The sequence below is a fragment of the Notamacropus eugenii genome, chromosome 1 (assembly GCF_028372415.1).
Source record: "Notamacropus eugenii isolate mMacEug1 chromosome 1, mMacEug1.pri_v2, whole genome shotgun sequence".
NCBI lineage: Eukaryota > Metazoa > Chordata > Mammalia > Diprotodontia > Macropodidae > Notamacropus > Notamacropus eugenii.
Window position 1 is genome coordinate 10,905,076 of NC_092872.1, and position 22,229 is coordinate 10,927,304.

Sequence of the window (22,229 nt, forward strand, 5' to 3'; positions counted from 1 at the left end):
AAAGAAGGAACTATCTGAAGAGAATGATATGGGAATTCAAAGGGAACTCACCAACCAACATGGATTTCACAAAGATGTTTGGAAGGAAAGGCTTATAATGGGTGATAAATACATAACTGTGGTATCATCCTGTGAACACTAGGGTCAGGACTGATGAAACTTAGAATGAGCTGAGGGGAGAAAAGAGAGCAAAAAAGGTGAGATTTTGTTTTGTTTTTAATTTTAAAACTATTTTGGGAAGAAAAAGATTAAAGAAAAAGTTGCTTGAGAAGACTAGAATAATACTAAGTGATGGTTGCTCGATTCTTACCTTGCACCTGCTTTCTCTGCCATAGAGAACAATCTTTCTACTGGAAACATTAAAATAGAAATGCTTAATATGGAATTGAGATGCAAGAGCATTTAGTTAGTAAGAGCACCTGGTTGCCTTCCATAAGTTCACTTGACCCAGGTGAACTTAATAAATTTGCAGGCCCTAAAAGAACAGGTGAATGTAATTAGTGAGCCACTGAGAACTGTCTTGGAAACACTGCGGAAAATGGGAAAGGCACAGTAGGATTGGAGAAAGGAAAATGTTGTCCCAATTGTTTGAAAAGGGCAAGGAGAAAGTCAAAACCCTATGGGCTAAGGAGTTAAACTTTCAATTCCTGGGGAAATTCTGAAGAGTAGCATTTGTTAAAGGGATGGTGAGTGAACCACAAAAAGCAGAGCAACTTCAATCAGGAAGGTTTGTGCCAGGCTTACCCACCTTATTTCCCTTTTTGATGAGGTCACTAAACTGATAAATCCAAAGAACATTGTTAGAAGTGAGCCCATCTAACAAGCCCCCAACAGTGAGAAACATGTTCACCTTAAATAAAGAACAATACCTGTTGTGAAATCAGGAAAGCTTTTATTAATCTTTACATCCATTCCCCATGAATGGATGGGTAGCCTCCCCAGTACGGTGACAGGATGACTACAACACATGCAGAAAGATGCGGTTTCTTATACTGTTTTCTTAACTTTGGATCTCCTGTGATACTGTCCCCTGGCCATATGATTCCACGTTCTCCTCTCTGATAGGCCTTTCCTCACACAGCTTCTTGGGCCTTCGCATTAGTTTCTGACCTCTGACCTGTCCATGCTAGGTCACAACCCTTATCGCCTACGAATGTGGACAGTAGATCTTTCTTACTTCCCACAAACACAAGATTTCAGCAAAGCCTCTCATGCTTTTCTTATGGGCAAGATGGAGAGATATAAGCTGGATATATCAATGGATTTACAATTCAATGGATTTAAGCCTGATTAAATGGCTGAACTCAGAGTAGTCACTAATGGCAAGATGGCGCCTTAGAAGAAGGTGTCCAGTGGCATCTCCCAAGGATTTATGCTCCAGTTCATGCTGCTCAACATTTTTATGTGACTTGGAGAAAGCCATTGATGGTATCCTTATCAGATTTGAGAATGACTGACAAAGCTGAGAGGGATGGATTAAAGAACCAGAATTCAAAAAGATCTTCTCACATCTGCGGAACTTTATAAAATAAAATTTTATAGTGATAATGTAATGTCTTACAATTGGGTTTTTATAAACATCCAGGAGGGCAACCAGAATGGGAAAGAGTCTTGACTTTAGACTGTATGACGTTTGGCTGAAAGAGATGTTCTGCCTGGGAGAGGTAAGAGGGCTGGGAAGCAGGGGAGACAGAAAGACTGTCTTTAGGTATTTGAAAGGTGGTGAACTGGAAGAGGGATTCAGTGTGTTCTATTTTTTCCAGAGGTAAGAAGTTGGAGAACGTGTAGAGTTAACAAAGAAGCCAATTTTAGCATGATGTATGGAAAAAAAAACTCAGCAATTTGTTGTTGTTGTCACTTTTCAGTCATGTCCGACTCTTTGTGATCCCATTTGGATTTTTCTTGGCACAGATACTGGAGTGATTTGCCATTTCCTTCTCTAGCTCATTTTACAGATAAGAAAACTGAAGCAAATGAGTGAAATGACTTGCATAGGGTTACACAGCTAGTAAGTGTCTGAGGCTAGATTTGAACTCAGGCCTTCCTAACTCCAGGCCTGGCACTCAATTCGCTACACCACCGAGCTTTCCTTCACAACAATTAGAGCTATACAAAAGTGGAATGAACATTCTTGGGTTTCCCCTCAGTGGAGGTCTTCAAGCAGAAGCTGAATGAACCTTGTGAGGAGGGAACATTGTTGTGGTGAGTCCTTTCAGGTACAGCCTGAACTAGTAGAAAGGCAACCACATTGGCAAACCTAGAATGGCTACTAGCACAGGTTCTAAGATCCGACTTTACTAAAAAGATAGCTGTTTAAGGGGTCAATAATCTTTTTAAACTATATTCAATAATTCAGGAGAAAAGTAGGCACCCTGAACTTCAGAGAAAATACAAACAGAGAGGTAAAGACAGGGCTCTGACTGCCTGAATCAAAGCAATATTACTATACCCTTTACATACATCCCCGGATTGAGAGAGCCTTTACATCTGAGCAGGCGGGGTTCTGAACATACAGTTACTCAGAGTCTCAACCAGGGAATCACAAAGTCCTTCTTATACACAAAACCAACTCAGAGTATATATACACTTCTATACCCAGAAGGCATCACAGTCCTCATGACTCAGTGCCTAATTAGAAATTAGCAAAAGGTATGAAAGCCTTCCTACAAGCAAGGCTCCCCTAAGCATGCTTCTCTTAATGGACTTTACCTGGGGCTTGTTAATGGGTGGGGAAGATCTTAAATCCCATTAATATTACAACTAGATGCTCTCAAAGTCTGGGATGTTATTCTTTCCCTACCTCCAGCACAACTCTACGTAAATAAGAGACAATGTTTATTATGTCCTTTGCTTATATAGGAGAGACATCCCAACACAATGGATAAGGAATCCTTGGAATCAAGAAGACCAGGATTTAAGTCCTGACTCTGATGCCTACTAGGTCTGCAAAACTCAGTGTCCCCTGACAATGGTCTAAATCAGGGGTTCTTAACTGGGGGTCCATAAACTTGTTTTTTAAATATTTTGATAACTCTGTTTCAGTATCATTGGTTTGCTTTGTAATCCTAAGTATTTTATTTTATGCATTTAAAAACATGATTTGGAGAGAAGGGGTCCATGATGCCAAAATGGTTAAGACCCCCAGGTCTAAGATTTTAAGTTATAAATGACTTGTCAATCTACAACTGTAGAGGCACACAAGGAATTCTTTTTAATTTAATTAATTCATTTTCAGTTTTCAACCATCACTTCCATAAGTTTTAAATTCCCACCCCCCCAGATGGCATGCAATCTTATGGGTTCTACACATACATTCTTATTAACCACATTTTCGTATTAGTCATGTTGCATAGAAGAATTAAAATGAATGGGAGAAACCATGAGAAAAATCAAACCAAAACAAAACATAACACAAGATAAAATATTCTGCTTCATTCTGCATTATAATTCCATAGTTCTTTCTCTGGATGTGGAAGGCATTTTACCTCAAGAGTCCTTTGGGAATGTTTTAGGTCCTAGCATTGCTGGGAAAGGCTGGGACTACCAGAAACAGTCCTCACACACTGGCTGATATTGTGCCCAATATTCTCCTGGTTCTGCTGGTTTCACTCAGCATCAGTTCCTATAAGTCTTTCCAGGTTTTTCTGAAGTCTGCCTGTTCATCAATACAAAGAATTCTTTATACCTATAAAGTCACAGGTCTATATTTATCATGATCATTCATAATAACAGCCATCAAAATGAAATAGAAGCACAAAATGCAGCACACCATTCCCCAAACCAACTTGGCCCCAGGTCATCGATAAGTTTGAAATACATTTGCGGCGCAAAAATGAAATGCTCCAGTAGAATCTGGAATCAAGGCCACTGGAGGGCAGGTGCAGCGGTGGCCAAGAAGCATTTAGAAGCTCAAAGAACGAGTGTTCGCCTCACCAGAATGTTAGCTCTTTGAGGGCAGAGTCGGATGCATTCTTCAGTTTTGTGAGCCCAACATCAAGGCCCTACAGACAAGAGACGCTTAAGAAATGATTCTTAGTCTGTGTCACAGAAACATCCTCAATTTAAAGAGGAGAGGGCAGTGACCACTTCTCTCTTTCCACACTCGAAAGAATTTACTGCCCTGCCTCCTTTGATTGAGACTGCAACCTTCCTTAGTCTTAGGAGGCTGTTTTCATGAGCCACTAGGGCAAAGATATTCGTTGTCTGGTAGACAAACATCTGGCAACTCACCTCTGTTCACTGAGATAGGCTGGTCTTTGGACAGCAGAGGCAGTCTGTCACTGATGCGCATCACGTCCCTCATATCCATGATAAGTCCCTGGAGGAGGAAGATAATGGAATAGCTAGCATTTCTATAGTACTTGGAAAACTGGCAAAGCATTTCACAAGCATTAATTACAGAGCCTTTAAGTGTCAGTCAGGATTTCTGTCAGTACCTGTATGCTATCCACTGGACTACCATAGTTAAGTTCTGATGCAGCACAGAATGCTGGACAGAAGAAAGAGCTCTGGGGGTGGGGGTGGGGGGAGTCACAAGAAAGAAAACTGGAGGTCTTCCAGCACAGAGCCTGTTCCTGAGGCTGGGAACCAGAAAGCCTCCTGGAAAGAAGTCTAATAGACTGGGTGTCTTGGCGTTTAATCACTGATGTTTTCTGCTGAGAGAGACAAGGAAGTAGATCGGGCTTTGGTGAATTATATTCGACACTCCCCTCCCCCCCCGTTTAGGTTTTCTGGGGAAAGATACTGGAGTGGTTTGCCATTTCCTTCTCCAGCTCATTTTTACAGATACAGAAACTAAAGGAAACAAGGTTAAGTGACTTGCCCAGGGTCACACAGCTAAGTAAGTATCCTCATCAGATTTGAACTCAGTCAGATGAGTCTTCCTGATTTCAAGGCCAGTGCTCTATCCAGTGCACTGCCTAACTGCCCTGGGAAGCTGAAGCCCCAGGTTCAAATTCTGCCCTTGCTACTTACTAGCCATATGAACATAGATAAGTTATTCTGTGCAGTTTTCTCCTCTATAAATCAGGGATGATAATGCTTTCCACTAATTAACCTCCTAAAGAAGCTATTATAACACTAGAGAAATGAGATAAAATAAAGCATCACAAGAAGCTAATTCACTGGGTTACTACCCCCCTATTGGAGGTGTGGGAAATAATGAGGTGACGAGGGTATGAGGTGGAGCAGAAGGTGTGGGGAGGAGGAGAAATGGAGGGAGAGATCCTGCCAAAGCATTATCAGTGAGATTGGCTGGAGGGGGTAGATCAAAGCTGACTCTGAAATGGAAGCCTGAACATTTTCAAGGGCAGCATGGGTAGAGAGGGGAGGAGGCCTGTGGACAGTCAGAGACGGAAGAAGAAAAAGAAATAGAGAATGGTAGGGAGGAAATTGGAGATGATGAGATTAAGAGTGCAAATGGAGGAATTAGCCTTAATCAGGCGGGCCAATTTTCCTCTAATTCTATAAGAAGACTGTCCCAATCCCCCCACAATGCTAGGAACTTCCCTGTGCTGTCTCCAAATTATCTTCTCTACATCTTGTTGGTACATGGTTTTCTGCATGGTCTTTCCCCTAATTAAACTAGACTAGACTCTTTGAAAGTAGGAAGTGGTTAGGTTTTTTTTCTTTCTTTGTGTTCCCAAAGCTTAGCACAGTGCCTAGCCCATAGTTGGTACTTAATATATGTTTACTGACTGACTGGCTGATTCAACAGAAACACCAAAGGATGGGTGGGCAAAGACAGAGAAGGGATGTAGAGAAGTAAAAGAAGGACACTGAGGAAGTTCATGTCAGATGACTTCTGTCCCAATACTGGAGGAAGTGAAGCGGTCTGTGGTGAGAGGTCTTGGGGCAGGGGGATGGTGTCTCGATGAGAAAAGAGAAGCTTTGGAAGAATTTCACTGGTCTTTCATTGCTGGGCTGAGACCAGTCTGTCTGACTCTTGCCTAATTGGCCTAAATTGCTTATGTCCCATCACTAATTATTAAGTGCTCCTAAAGTGTTCATGTCCTGTGGTAGGATTGTTGACTCTATAACAGGGCTGGAGAAGCTACATGTGTTCCTCTAGAACATGTGGCCCTCTAGAACAAAAAAGTTTAGAATTAGTCAAAAGACTGCACTGGAGGACTTAGAGGACCGCATGTGGTCTTGAGGCAACAGTTGTCCCTACCCCAGCTCTAGAAGTTCAGCACCAGAACAGACCTTACGGATGAACCCAGCAAGAAGAATTCAAATGGGGAAAGTAACTGAATTTAGAGAAATCAACAGAAAAATTATTGCGATGGTCCCACTCTGAGGTAATTAGAATCTGAACTGGGTAAACGTGATGATACTAATAGCCAGGATAGGATTTGTTCACATATATGAAATATTTCATATGTGTATATGTATGTATGTACTTATGTGTATACATGTGTACACATACATGTGTACATACACATATATACATATATATTTCTTTTAAAGGTTTGCAGATCTCCATTTCATTTGATTCTCATAACAATCTTGTTATGAGGTAGGCATGACAATTATCCCCATTTTACAGATGAAGAAACTGAGTGGTGAAGTGCCTCACCTGGAGTCAAGTGGTAGCTTTAAGCAAGATTCAAACCCTCTCCCTCTCGGCTCCAGGTCCAGCGTTGCTTACGCTACAGCACTTTGTTTTTTTATGGCCATGGAGGGATGGAAAAGCAAAACTTCATGAAGAAAGAACTGATGGGACCCAGTGCCTGGTTAGGGATTAATCTGTAACGTGAGTTAGGGTTGATTCTGTGCTCAGGGTCAGAGTAACTTAGATGCAGATTCTGGGAGGAATCTTTGAAATTTTCTAGTTCAATGCCCTTTTCTCCTCTTCCCTCACTCCTCTAAACTCCACCCCTGACCCCTACTGGTCCCCCCAAACACAGGAGCATACACACACTGTTTTTTCAGATTCAGAGACTAAAGCCCAGTCAAGTGACTCCCCAAAACGTATACAGGTAGGAAACACAAAGAGAGAAAAAGGGGCCATATTTAATTCTCTAGCCACTGAAAGGGTCAATCTGGGCTTAGGGTCAGAACTTAGAACAGGGGTATGGAACCTATAACCTCAAGGCCATATGTGGGCTTCTAGGTTCTCAAATTCAGTCCTTTGACTGTGTCCAAACTTTACAGAACAAATCCCACCTCTAACCCTTTAATAAAAGGATCTGTTCAGTGAAGTTTGGATTCAGTCCTGTACTTGAGGACCTGGAGGGCCACATGTGGCCTTGAGGCCACAGGTCCCCCACTCCTGACTGGAGAACAGAGTTTTTCCTTTGCACACAAAAAATGGACTTATTTATACATCAAGTTCACAACCCAGCCTGAGTTGGTCTCTGGGCTCAGATGAGGCTAATATGAAGCTAGACCAATATGTTCAGGCCACCACTGCTTAGGACCAACCATCATATATCAACGACTTGGACCTGGATATTATTCTTTGAAATGTAATAACTCTGAAAACAATGTCTAAAATGTCCCTGACCTGGAGCTGCCGAGGTCAGGCCCCGTTCTGGAGCAACTTTTGGAAATACGGATGGACGCACTCATGACAACTCTGTTGGCTGCCCTGTTTCCTTTCTTGGATGCACAAAGCTAATCTTTCACGTGGGGACTCAGCCTAACCCTTTGTCTGTGGAAGCCCTTCCCTTCCTTTCATCTGTCACCCCAGGGGTGGTCTGGACAAGGAGTTTTCTTTGGAAGAAGCCTCAAGAAATGGCTATGGAAATGACATTTGGCCACATTCTATTCCGATTGAGTATTTAAGAGGAACTTAATTTCGAAGGGCCAATAACAACAAAGACATCAGGAGGCAAAGGCTGTGGAACAGATTAGTGGCTTACACACACACACACGCATGCACACGCATACACACATATATACACATACTCACACATGTACACACATGCATACACACACACACACACCATCCTGAAAAATCAAATGGCTCAAAGTACTGAGAACCAATCTTCATAAGGAATTTCTTTCTAAACTAAATCCTCTAGGTCTCAAAAAGTTACATGTAGGTTGTACCAATGTGCAGAGAAATCTTTAAAAGAAAAAATTGGCCCAGAAACCTTCCAACCAGGGTGATTGGCCAAAATCCCGCTTGTAAGATAAAATGGACTAGACATCCTCCCACTGGAGTCGATTTATGTTACAATCACGGAGGTACAGAAGTTCAATTGTGGGGGCAAGGAGGCAGCAGCTGCTGCCAATGGTCCTAATGAGTGTGCCAGCCCCCTCCTACCCAGAGGCTGCCTACGATCAGTGGAGGAAAAGAGATCTGGAGCCTCTAGGAGACTTTGCTAAGACAGCTGAGTGCGCTAGAAGGAGGGACAGGGAGAGAGACAGCAGAGGCCTCAATGGAGCAGAATAGGGTGGTTCTGGGAAATTGGGTTACCTGGTTCTCTTTCCCAATGTGTCTCTGTGTTCTGTCTGTGTTACTGAGAAAGCAATGTGCTGTGGGCTTCCATTTGCCACAAGGTATGCCAAACACAGGGTACACCAAAAGGCAGGTTGATGGTGACTCTGTGTCCAAGATCAGCAACAGCTTCATCCTTGATAGTACTTTCTATCCCGTTCCCCCATTTTGTCCTCTTTCCAAAATCTCAGTACCCTGTCAGTCAGTCAGTGACCTCAAGACCTTTCCATAGACCATCTGTGGCATGTGAAAGGATAAATCCTGACCTGTGGCTAATTAGAAACCAAGAGATATGGAAAGAAAGATTAGTGCCCACTAGAATGTGTGTGTGTGTGTGTGTGTGTGTGTGTGTGTGTGTGTGTCCCTTGAAGTACCCAAGAATTTCTTAATGCAAGATGTGATATAATTCCAAGTACTAAGCTTCCCTCCCCACCCCAAACCCAACTCTCAGGCCTTACCTAGCACTTGTAGGCAGACAGTGCCCAAATCTCATCTACTCCATCTACTTACTAATCACTTTCCTGAATCCCAGCATCCTCTTTCCAACTGCCTGCTGGACATCTCACCTGAATGTCTCACTAATTCATGTCCAAACCGAAACTCAATGTCTCTCCCTCTAAACTTCTCTGTCTTCCCAATTTCCTACATTGGTTGGCAGCACCAACATCCTCCCAGTCACCCATACTTGAAAGCTTCAGAGTCCTCTCCAACTTCCCCTCCCTCATTCCAAGCATTGACTCAGTCACCAAATCTGGCCTCTTCTGTTTATCATTCCCACTGGGAAAACAAATTCCTCATTCACAAGTTTGCCAACTACTGCCTGCACTATTGCAGTGGCCCCATTATAAATCCCCCTTCCCTTCAATCCATCTTCCACACCATTGCTAGACTGATCTTTCTAATACAGAGATCTGGTCACACCATGTCCTGCTCAGAAGTTTTCAATGGCTCCCAATTGCCCACTATCTAGTACAAACCCCTTAGCATAGCATTCAAAGCCCTCCACAGTCTGCCTCCACCTACCTCTCCAGACTTATTTCAGACCATTCCCCCTCACATATTGTAGTCAAATTGGACTTGCTGCCTCCTAAAGACATATCTCACATTCCTCCCTCTTTGCTCTTGATCACATTGTTCCCTACACCTGGATTGCCCCTTGAACTACCCCTCTACTTGTCAATGGCCTACTCCACTAGACAGGGAGCTGCTTTGAGAGCAGGGCCTATTTTTATCTTTTTTACTTTTGTATCCCCAGCTCTTAGTACAAGGTTCGGGCCATGGTAGGCATTTGACAAATGCTAGTTAACTAACTGGCTTGGCCATCAAGATGTAGCCCAAATGCTAGCTTTTCCAAGAAATCTTCCTCAATCCCTTACAGCAGGAACTGATCTGGACCTGATCTAGTCTCATAGTACTTTGCATGTCTTTTGTATGTGCGATATTCTGGTTTACATGATACTTATATTTACATATATACTTATCAGTACATGCATTATATTGATCTCATCTCACAGCACTTATTCATAGCAGATCATCTCTACTAAATCAGGAGCTCTTTGAGGAACTATGCCTTAATTATCTCTGATAAGCCCAGCGTATCCCCTGGTGGTCAAGCTCCTGGCAGCCAACCTCTCTCTACCTGGTTATATTTACTAGTCCTTGGACAGCAGACATATAATTCTTCACCCAGCTCAAACTTGAAGTCCTTGTATCTATTTAGGATCTATCAAAATCTGTATCTTAATGACATTGCCTTTAAGAACACTACAGTGACGTGCCAGAAGAGCACTTTAAATGTATCACATTGTACTTGCTCAATAAAGGTGTGTGGAATAGCCACTGATGAATAAAAGATTCAAATTTTTTTTATAACTTTTGAGAAATATGATTTATGTCTAGTGTAATATTCACTGGTATTTCTTCCATCACAATACCCCTTGTATCCATCCAGGGATGGTGACAGATTTGGAATGCATCAAATTTGAGGAATATTTGAGGAGACTTAAGATGTTTTAGTTTGAAGAAGTAAGACCTAGTGGGAACAGAATATCTGTCTTCAAATATATGCAGGTCTGTCATAGTGAACTAGAGACAGATTTATTATGTATGACCCCAGCAGATTGAACTAGGACCAATAAACGAAATTAGCAAGGAGACAGAATCATGGCGTCTCCAAGCTCTAAGGCCCCTCAGAAGTCATCTAGTCCAACTTGTACTTAAGCAGGAAATGGTGCTTGAAGACCCCCAGTGATGGAGAACCTATTACTTTCTGAGGCAGCCCCATTCCCTTGTTAGACAACCTTCATCTTTGTAAAGATTTTCCCTATGCAGAATCAAAATGAGGCTCTCAACAACTCCCACCCACCGATTGCACCTTGTTCTGTGCTCTGAACAAATCTCGCCCCTTCCATCTGTCCTTGATCTCATCTCACAACACTTCCTGATAACGTTCTCTACCTAAAACTTCTCTTCCTCAGACAAAACAAAACAACATCTAATGAATTGTTCCACAGTTTAATTTCTAGCTCCCTTATCATTTCAGTTGGTCTCCCCTGATCATGCCCCAAATTGCTAATATCCTTCCACACCTCGAGCTGGACACAATATTTCAGATATGTTCTGGCAGAGTATAGATGATTACTCCCCACTAGAGGTGTGATAGTAAACGTTTAACATCTGACTCTCCAGGAAAAAATACATACACAAAAGACACTTTTCAGTATATTTGGCATTATTTGCATTTTCTCCATCACTTTAAGTCTAGACAATCAACAAAACAACAAAACCAGCCCTGCTTTGTAGTCTTTGCCAAGTTCCAAGGTGTCATCATTTAACAATCACCTCTTGAGATGGTAGGGACTGCTTCTCGTTCTGAATGATATCATGCTTCCATGAATGCAACCTAAGATAACATTAGTTTTGTTTCATTTTGTTTTTTGCTACATCCTCAAATGTTGGCTCAGGATCAGGGAAGGAAGAAGACCCTTCCAAGAACAAGGGTTCTTGGAAAATGGAGCAGCCTGCCTCAGGAGACAGCGCAGTGTCCAAGCAGAATCACTTATCAAGAAATCTTGCACTGGGTAGGAAGTAACAACACATGACATATGAAGTCCTTTCAGACCCTGAAATTTCATGATTCTGTGACATACTCACTGCACAGCAAGGCCAAGGTCTATTGGCCAGGACAATGAGATGTCTTTTTGACAGGGTCTAGAAAGAGAAATAAAGGATATGGAAAGAGGTAGACTGAACAAAGGTTAAAAGTAGACATTTAAAAAAATTGAAATAAGACAGGCCCATAATTAAAAGAAAGAAAAAAGGCTAGGGAAATAAAAGCCAAACAAGAAAAGGATATTGGATATTAGAAAGTCCAGGGAAGAATGGGACACATGGGGGAAAAGAGATGTTGGATAAAAAACAGGAAGGGAGAAAAAATTAGAAGATTAATGCAACAGTCTCTAAGCTGGCCTCCCTGCCTCTAGTCTCTTTCCACTGCAATCCATCCTGATCATGCTGCCAGATTAATCTTCTGAAAACATTATTTTAGCCATGTCATGTCCCTGGCTCAAGAATTTCTAATGGCTCTCTACTGGCTACCACATCAAGCCTCTGTCTCTGCCGGGCTTTCAGGGGCCTCCGCAATCTGGCCCCACCCTACCTATCCAATTTTATTTCCTACCACTCCCTAAAATGTATCCTTTGCTCTGGACTCCAAATTTCTTATAAATACACACACACACACACACACACACACGCACGCACACACGCATGCACGCAAGCACGCGCTCCACCCCCCCCCCCCCCCCCCCCCCCCGTCTCTGTCTCTCTCTGACTCTCTGTCTCTCTCTGTCTCTCTCTTTCTCTCTCTCTCTCTGTTTCTCTCTCTCCACACTCATTCCCACTTGGGAGTTTTTGCTTATGCTTTTTGTCTCCACCTGGAAATCTCCTCTTCTCTTCCTTCGGGGTTCTTCTCAAGTCTTACTTCCTCCGAGCAGCTTTCTCTATTTATTCCAGAACACACTAACCTCTCCACATTTTGAATTTCTATTGCATTTAGATTTCATAATCATTTATTGGAGACATCTTAGATTTGTTGTCTCTCTCCCTCCCTGGCGTTTCTCCAAGATAAGTAAGGCCTCCCTGTTTCCTGACCCTGTCTCTGCCAGCTATTGCCTGTTGGGAGGTGGGCCTCCTGGGGTCTCACAGTACAAAAAAACAGCAACAACTGCTTGGAGGTTGAACCTCAAAGAAGACCTGGAACATTCAAATCTCATCCTCTCTTCAGCCACAGCCTGGACTCTCTGCTCAATGGATTAGCATACTCCAGATCCATTATATTTTCTCTATCCCAAAGATTCTGGACCCTGGCTACCAATACAAAAAATCCCTGTCCTCCATCCTCACTCACTTCTCCCACCCTTTACCTATTTCAACCCTCCATGTTCCCACCTCTCCTCTGTGGCCCTTGGAATGCCTGCTCCACAATTAACGAACTCCTTTTCATCTTAAATGTCTTTCTTATTAATTTGGTCCATTTATGGCTCACTGAGATATAATTCTCCTAACGATGCCCCATTCCTCGCTGCCTTTTCCAGTACTAGCTGTACTTTCTCTCATGCTCCATGACTTGCTGGTCCCTGTAAAGGGATTGGAATTTTCCTCACTCCCCAGTACTCCTTCCAGACTCCCTCCTACCAACCTTTCATCCTTAGAGTTTCCAAATTCGTCAACCATGCCTGATCCCAATGACTGTTACTTACTGACTCCAAAGACATGCTTCTTCCTTCTTCAGTGAGGTCAATGCCTGAATCACAGGTAGTTCTCCACCCCAATTCCTGCCTTCATTTTAGAGGATTCCAACCTACATTCTGATATTCCTGAAAACACACGAACTTCTCAGTTCCTCAATCCGCTCAATTCCCATAATCAACTCAACTACACAAAGAGATATTCATCCTCATGTCTTTGCCTTCACTCACTACTATTCATAACCTTTCATCTGTTCACCTTCGCTATGCTTTATTCTGAACTCTGCTCTCCATCCTCACTGTGTCCCACAAGGGCTTATCCTATGCCTTATTCTCCCTTCTCTAAACAATATCACCAGTTTCAGTTGGTTCCATTATTATCTCAATACAGATAATTCCCAGATCTAAATGTCCAACCCTATCTCTTTACTGTGATAGACCTACACATCTCCAACTTCCCTTAGACATCTGGAAGTGAGATATTGCAGGCATCTCAAACTCAACATAGGCAAAACAGAATTCATTATCTTTTCCTCAAAACTGTCCCATCTACTGAGCTTCCTTGACACCGTCAAGGGTACCACTGTCCTTCCAGGCACCAAGGCTTACAACTTCAGTATCATCATGTATTTCTTATTCTTATTCACTCCACATATCTAGTCTGTTCCTTGTTGTTTCCACCGTCAGAACATATATCACACAGGTCTCTTTCCTCCACTTATATAGCCACAATCTTAAGTTAGATTGGTATTATTTCTCTCTTAGATGATTACAGTAGTAGTCTTTTTTTAAAAAATAAATAAATATTCTTTATTTATCAAGTATTAATATTTTCTCTCTCTTTCACATCTCCATACTTCCTAGGAAAAAAATAGAAAAACAAAACTCTCGTAAAATTATGCATTGTCGAGAACAAATTCCCACATTGGCAAAATCCAAAAATACACCTCATTCTACACTATGATAAAGTAAACACATCTACATTACTGTTATCGTTGTGGCTGTTGGTCTTTCATTTTTGAAGCAGACCAGCGACATCACAGGTGATATCTTGACTTAGAATTAAGGGAGGCAGAGTTGCTCAAAATCATCAGCCCCATGCTCTCTTCTAGTCATCAAAGTCCAGTGGCAGAGCAAAAGTCAAGATGGCGGGTGATAGCCCAGCATGCAGTGGATGACTGCAGCATTTTCAGTCTGACCAAGTATTCCACAGCATGTACTTCAGCCACCTTCTTGGCCATTGGAACCAGACAGCTAGATGGCTCAGAGGATAAGAGCACTAGGCCTAGAGTCAGAAAGACCTGGGTTCAAATCTGACCTTAGACGTTTACTATCTGTATGACCCTGGGCAAATCACTTAACATCTGTTTGCCTTAATCCACTGAAGGAGAAAATGGCAAACCACTCCAATATCTTTACCAAGAAAACCTCATGGACAGTATTGGAATGCTATGGCCCACAGGGTCAAGAAGAGTGGGAGACAGACTAAACAAGGCATTGTGCTAAGTGCTGCATATGAAAATAAGAAAAGACAAAAAAGAAAGATATTTCTTGCCCTCAAGGAATATGCAATCTAATGAGAGAAGGTAAGTCACACAGAAAACTGGAAAAGGAGGGGGAGAAGAAGCTGGTACTTAGGTGGGGGTAGTAAACATGGAAATGAAAGGGAAAAATGAGGGAAATGAAAGGTTGACTGGGTTTCTGAGTTCTCTTTAAATGGAAGCTTTAAGAGAATTTTTTGTTTCTTTGTTTTGCTGCACCTCCAGTCAGAGGGGTAGAGTCTACGGAGGGTACTGATGTGGTATGAGTATCAAAGCTGAGGCAATCTCCATGATAATATTTCATAGGGATGACATTTTCCGGGAGGTGGGAGGGGGGGCATGACTCTGTATATTTGTCCATTACCTCTCTGCTAAGAGTATTCTTCATCATCAATCTTCTCCAGCCATAACTGATAGTCGCATTGACTAGAGTTCTTAAGTCTTTCAAAATTGTTTACTTTTATAATTCTGAAGTTATTATATGAAATGTTCCCCTGGTTCTGATCACTCTGAATCAGTCCATATGAATCTTCCTGGGTCTCTCATGACATTCTTCATTTCTTATAGCACAATAGTATTCCATTACGTTCATATACCATAAATTTTTCAGCTATCCCCCCACTTAATGGATACCCCCTCAGATTCAAGTTCTTTGCCACCACAAAAAGAGCTCCTATAAACATGCAGCGGCCTTCTAATTGGCCTTCCTTCCTTGTCTCTTCATCCTCCACTCAGCTGCAAAGATCATTTTCTACAGTTTAGATCTGGCATATCGTATCCCTGTTGAATGAACTTCAGCAGCTCCAGAACTGAATATAAAGTCCTCTTTTAGAAATTTAAAACTCTTTGTAACATGGCCTCTTTCTATCTTTCCTGTCTTTTCTCATTTTGCCCCACCCCACAAAAATCAATGATCTAAACAGACCTACTTATAGTTCCTCATACACAGCCTCTGCCCCTTTTGCACTAGCCATCCCTTATTCCCAGAATGTTCTATTTTTTCCCTCCTGCTTTTCAGTTTCCCCAGACTCCTTTGAGACTCAACTCAAAGACTTTCTGCGAGAGTGCTTTTTAGGTACCTCTAGCAAATGCCTTCAGCTCTCTGGTCATTCTCACTACTGTGTGTGTGTGTGTGTGTGTGTGTGTGTGTGTGTGTGTGTGTGTGTGTGTAGATAAATATAAGATATGAACTAAGTAAATATAAAATCATTTCAGGTGGTGGGGTACTAATGACAAGGGGGATTGAGACAGGCCTCCTCAAGGACATGTCAGGTGGAGCTGAGACTTGACAGGAGGCAGATGTGCCAAGATATAAAGGGAAGAGGAGAGAGCTTTCCCGACATGGGGAACCGACTGGACAAAGGCATGGAGTTGGGAGATGGAATGTCATGTATGGGGAAAAGTAAAATCAATTTGACTTGAATATATGAGGGAAGGTATTATGAAATCAGCCAGTAATGCCAAGTAATGAAGGACTCTAAATGCTAAACAAGTCAATCTGTATTGTAGGAGCAATACTGAGGAGATATTAATAAGATCAGACCTATGTTTTTACAATTTCAGTTTCTAAAAATATATTCAGTTATTCTTAGGCCAGGCTTTCTGGACCTCAGTTTTCCCATCTATAAACTGAAAGGGTTAGACAAAATGACCTCTAAAATTACTTTTAACCCTAGATCTATAAGCCTAGTGTTTGTGTCTCTGCCCTCACTTCTCAGGTAGCGCAGGTACAATTATTCCCTTTGTTAAAAAGAAAATTCTTCATTTGGGCTTTCATTCTGAATAACAAGGCAAAATTCAAAGCAAAGAGAATTAAAAGGATTTTAAGTATGTCAAAGTTGCTACCTAGGGCTACCTGTTGGGGTTGATCACTAAAGATCAGTGATGACTTCAAGGTGGGCCAGATTATATAGGTAACTGAGACAATTCAGGTAGGTCCACCTCAGCAAAAGACACTGGGCCCTTAAATCTCAGTTCCTCCCCAAGGTAACAAGAATGAGACAATTCTGAGGTAAGGATAAGTACGCAGTGATACAAAAAGCTGCAGACTTGGTGTCTCCTTCCCCACCAAAGCCTCCCCTCACACTGGCTGATAAACAGGATTGGGAACAATGAGTAACTGAGTCAATGTCACTTTCAACACCCCTTCCTGGTTGAGGAAACTGAGACACAGAAGTGTAAAGTGACTTGCCTAAAGTCACACAGCCAGTCCTTTAAGACCCAGCCTGAGGTCGATTTTCCTCTATAATTCTAGCATCAATTCCTCCTTTATCTTGCTCTCCTAGTCATCGCAGCATTTGTTGTCAGGATAAGACATCTTGGTATTTAGGTCAAAAGATTTAAAATTGGAAGTTTCCTTAGAGTTCGTAAACTTGATTTGAATATTGAGAAAACTGATACCCAAGTAAGGAGAGTGTCTACCTGTAGTCCCACAAGAAGTGGCAGAACGATCATGAACCCGAGTCTTCTGAGTCAAAAATCAACATTCTTTCCACTATGTGTTTTTTACAATATGCCTGAATCAGTAAACTTCAGAAACGCATGTCATTGTAATAACAGTGGATATCACTGTGGAGGGTAGAAATGACTGACTGTACTGCCTTCTGCAGTTGTGAATGTTTCTCAGGCCTCAGTTTCTCCTTTCAGGGGATAGTTGATGTCATGTCCTTTTCTTCAGTCATTGCCCTCTCCTCCCAATCTTCCCCCTTTCTGAATATTCATTTAATCAACCACAACCTGTTAAAACAATTAGCCAATTTTAGCCAAGGGGTGATAAAACAACTCTGAGATCCACAAGGTCCCTTTCTCTGCTGTTTTATGGAGTTTATAGCAGATGCAAAGTTATTAATATAATCACAATAGTTCAGAGCCCTTGGTTAGAAAAATCCCTAATACTTGGATAGAAGTTTGACTCTCTGCGCTCATTTAAAATTTGTGTAATTCCAGCTAACCCATGTATGCCTCCATTCTACCTTTTTGTGACCATAGGCTAACTATACCATAGAAACCTTCATGACTGACTCTAGGTTTCTTGAAACAGAATCAGGATATGGGAAATGCTTAGAAGAGAGAAACAAGATCACTGAATAATCCTTTTACTGGACAGGCAGGGGGAAGAGAAGAAATCTTTTGGAATTCTTGGAGAATCCTTGAAGACATAGTTACAACCGACAGCTTTGGTCCAAGTTCTTTTTTCAAGATGCCAGCAGACAACTGAAGGCCGACTTCAATCTTTCCCTTCTCGCCCACTTCTCAGCTCTCCTTTCTCCCTCTCTTTCTATACTCATTGACCTGTGCCTCTGTTTCTGATCCCATTAAGTTCTGGGGGCTAGGGAGGGTGGGAGGAGGTGAGGATCTCATCTCCTACACTGCCCCCTGCTCCTCAGACCCAGCAATCCCAGATCTGTCTTTTCAGTCTGTTTTCTCATAGCTAGTGTGTATGTCTTTTATCAAAACCACCAGGAGTCACTCAAGTCCACCTTCCAACCCAAAGATCTTGGTAGTGTATATCACTCTCAGGGGTGAGAAGGAATGTTTGTCCCTCTGAACTACACCTCAGAATTCTAGTCACTTCTCAAGCCCCCATTACATTATGAGAGCATTTTCACACATATGCTTTCTTTCATGTGTACCTTCATCGACCTCCTTGAAGGCAGAAGCCAAATCATCTTCTTCTTTTATGTGTCCCACAACCCCTAGTATAGAGTAGGTACTTAAATGTTCATTGAGTTGAATTTATACTATACTCCAGTAAAAAAAATATATATATACATAGGCAGAAGCTCTGAGTTTGAATTCTAGTTCTGCCTATTTGCTGTGTGAACTTGGGCAAGTAACTTGGGCAGTAACTCTCAGCTATAAAATGAGGGCCGTGTACTAAACAATCTCTAAATCCTACCAATTCTGTGAATTTAACTAAATTAAATTGCTAGAGAAATTTGGGAAACTATAGGTAATCTGTATTTTTCTATTTTCTTATTTTAAATCATTTTGTTAGTAGTTTTATAAATTACTGTCATTTATGAATCCTCCCTGTGTACATGTAGGTTGAACTGCCTGTTTTTAAGTCCTGCCCTTGGAGGCCCTATCCAACCAAGGTCCCACCCAGTGACACCTCCTCTGTGATAAACATCTGGCTGTGTGGGTGGTGTCCAAGAGAACTTTTCACATTCTTCCACAATGTGATCTTCCAGGATGAAGTCATGTTAGGGGGATTCCCAACTTAAGTTCTTTGAAGGCGGGGCCATTTCCTAGGTTTCTATTCCATCCCCCACAGTGCCTGGTAAATGGCTGGGCACAGAATGAAGTACTCAACTGATAGAGTTGCCTGGGATTGTATTGAAACACTGAGAAAGGTTGCCATGAGGGATTGTGGTATTTCTGTCTCTTGACATGTTTTAAAAAGTGATCAACACTACTCTGCCAGAGAAGAAAGAGGGGTGTGTGTGTGTGTGTGTGTGTGTGTGTGTGTGTGTGTGTGTGTGTGTGTGTGTGTGTGTGTGTGTATCACTGTGTTGCCAGTCAGAAGGACTGGGTTCCAGTCCTAACTCTGGTCCTGAGTAGCTTTGTGACCTTTGACACTATCCTGCCCTGGTTCTTAGTTTTCTCTCCTGTAAAATGAAGCAGATGGAATGGATCTCTTAAGACTCCTGACTTTAAGAATTGGCCACATGGAATGATGAAAAGCTCCCTGGATTTGGAGTAAAGAGAAACAAACCTGAGTTTGAATCAAAGATCTGCTACCTACTATATGTATAAGCTTGGACAAGTCACCTAAATGCTCTCGCCCAGGGGTGGGGAATCTAGTTTCCACTCACATAAACTGAGGGGCTTAGAAATGGTTCCAACTTAAAATCTTTTTTTTTCCTAAAATTTTATTAGTATCTTTTGTTTTTGATATTTTTCTTCATTTCCAATCATATTTTTACCCTCTCCTCTACTTGGGGCAAAGAATTTAAAAGGGAGGTGGAGTTGGGGAGAACGGGGAGAGAAGTCAGTTCATCAGAACTAACCAATACATCGATTAAAGTCAAAGCGTATGTAATGCTCCACACCCAGAGCCTCCACCTCTTGAAACACCAGAAAAAAGTACATTTTATCAAATCTTCTTCAAAGCCAAGCCTGGTTATTCTAATCACAGAGCATTCAATTTTTCTTCTTCCTTTTCTTTTTTCTCTCTTTTCTTTCTTTTTTCCTCTCTCTTCTTTCCTTCCATTTTCTCCTTCTTTTTCTTCTCCTTTCTTTTTCTGTTCTCTTCTTGTCTTTCCTTTTCTCTCCTTTCTTTCCTTTTCTGTCTCTTTTCTTTCCTTTTTTTTCTCTTCTCTTTCTTTTTCTCTTTCCCTTCCTCTTCTTTCCTTTCCTTTCCACTCCTTTGGGTTGCTTTCCCCTTCTTTTTTTCGTTCTTGTTGTTTTGCTCTGTCATTTACGTGGTTGTACTTGCATCGATTTTTCCATTGGTTCCCTGTAAGTCACTTTGCACCATCTTCCCATGCTCCTTAGAATTCCATAAGCCTGCCTGTTTCTTATGCTGTACCACCATTTATGTAGCCATTCCCAAATTGCTGAGTGCTACCTGCTTGTTTCCAGTTCTTTGTTCCAGGTCTAAAATGAATGATCTCTTATTATCTCAGGAAATGCTTTCCCATTCTAGGAATCTAGCATGATAATAGTATTTCATATTCATATAGAACTTGAAGGTTTGCGTTGAAGTTCTTCCATAATCTATGATTAGGAGTTCAGTTGGTATTAATCCCAATTCTGTTGACAAGAAAAATGAGAGACAATGAAATAAAAGGATTTGTACAAGACCACAGAATTCACTAGTGGCTCCACTGGGATGTCCACCCAGGTCGTCTGACTCCAACTTCAGATATTTGCTCAAGGCATTCTCTTTTGGGGGTCAGAAGTTGGAAGGACCATTCCAGAGGCTGAAGTAGCTTGGCCTGGGACAAGATAGATGTACTGGTGGCCCAGTGGATAAAGCCTGGACTTGGAGTAAAGATAGACCTGAGTTCAAATTCTACCTCAGACACTTACTAGCTGGGTGATCCCAGGAAAATCTTTCAAGCTCACTCAGCCTCAGTTCCTTCAGCTGTAAAATGGAGATAATGATAGTTACAGAGCTCACACAGGGTTGCAGTGTTTTCCAGTATCTTAAGGGGCTCTTCAAAGGCAGGCTGTTGTTATTGCTATGACTACTAATAATGAATAATTATTATTTCCTCCTATGTTTTAGAAGTAGGAACTGAGAATAGGGTGTGTGGAGAGGCAGTCTTAAGTGAAGCTTGAGTAGCTGAGGGCCACCAGGCAGGCACCCCAAGGCTGTTACCACTGGGGCCCCCACAAATAAAGCAGGGACCAAGTTAACCCCAAATGGTAGTGTCCTGGAGATTAGAGACTCAATCCAACCCTTCTTACCACATCCACCAGTGTTATCTTTGATCTTCCCAGACCCAAGTCCACTTGGAAGCTAGATGGCTTCAACATCTATCATGATAACAGCAACCATTCGCTATCCAATGGTGCCCACACAGGGCACCTGCTCCAGCCCAAGAGCCCCTAGACCTTCAGTTAAAGTGACCTGGCCATGTACCCTGTTCTTAGTTTCTACCTCTAAAGCATCAAAATAGTAGTCTGTGTGTCCAGCCCCAGCCAAGCTGCTGTTTCTAGCCAGTTTCCCCAGAGTGAGAGAAGGTGGTTCAATTGCCTCCATTTTGGATGCTGATTATCCTGACATGAATCCCCTCAAACACACACATGTCTGAGATCTCTTCATGCAAATTATTACATTTGGGGGTTGTTTCTGAGGGGAGTAAGGGGGACAACTCCACTCTCCTATTTTTGTCACAAGATCTCCTCCCTCTCTAAGTCCAGATGAGCCCAAGAGGTTTTGCCCTAACTGCTTTACTTGAACTGTAAAAGCAAACTGCTTACCTCAGTTAACTCTGGGCTCTTTAATCCACTCAGTTTTAGACACCTTAAATTCACCAACATGACATTCTACAATTCCCAGGACACCCTTGAGAGTCTGTATGTGAAAATGAGGAAAAGGGGGTCTGGCATATTGGCCACAGAACTGCCATTACCTAACTGTCTAATGTTAATGACCCACTGAGACTATCTGCCTTCTTACACATATGAAAGGCCTCTCTTTCTGAATCCTAGTAGAAGTCAATCTAGAAAGACTGGAGGGCTCTGACCTGGATCCAGGCTCCAGGGCTGTTTCAGCCTCCATGTCACCCACACCCGTTATTTTAGATCTGCTTCGATAATTTTGCTGTGGGTAGCTGTCCCAAGGCTCATTCTGCTGAACAAATTAACCCATGGAAGGACATGGGGATCTGACCTTCCATTCACAGCATCACAGAATCTTTCAAGGCATTGCTTATTAATTGCACCAGTGTTACATTGGATGTATTACTGATACAGGAAACTGGAGAATGAAATTGCTGTTTGTTAAGAATATAAAAATTGGGTTGGACACATACAGGATGC

At 42.0% G+C, this 22,229-nt stretch overlaps 1 protein-coding gene across 1 annotated transcript in view; it reads right to left on the reverse strand.

Moving 5' to 3' along the window:
• Window positions 1-4,156: 4,156 nt before the first annotated feature.
• SNAP47 (synaptosome associated protein 47) overlaps window positions 4,157-22,229 on the reverse strand; it is a 110,081-nt gene continuing 92,008 nt past the window's right edge. The window contains exon 5 of the mRNA XM_072653246.1: window positions 4,157-4,318. Within this exon, the coding sequence (XP_072509347.1) occupies window positions 4,172-4,318 (147 nt within the window). The 3' untranslated portion in view covers window positions 4,157-4,171. The remainder of the gene's footprint in view (window positions 4,319-22,229) is intronic.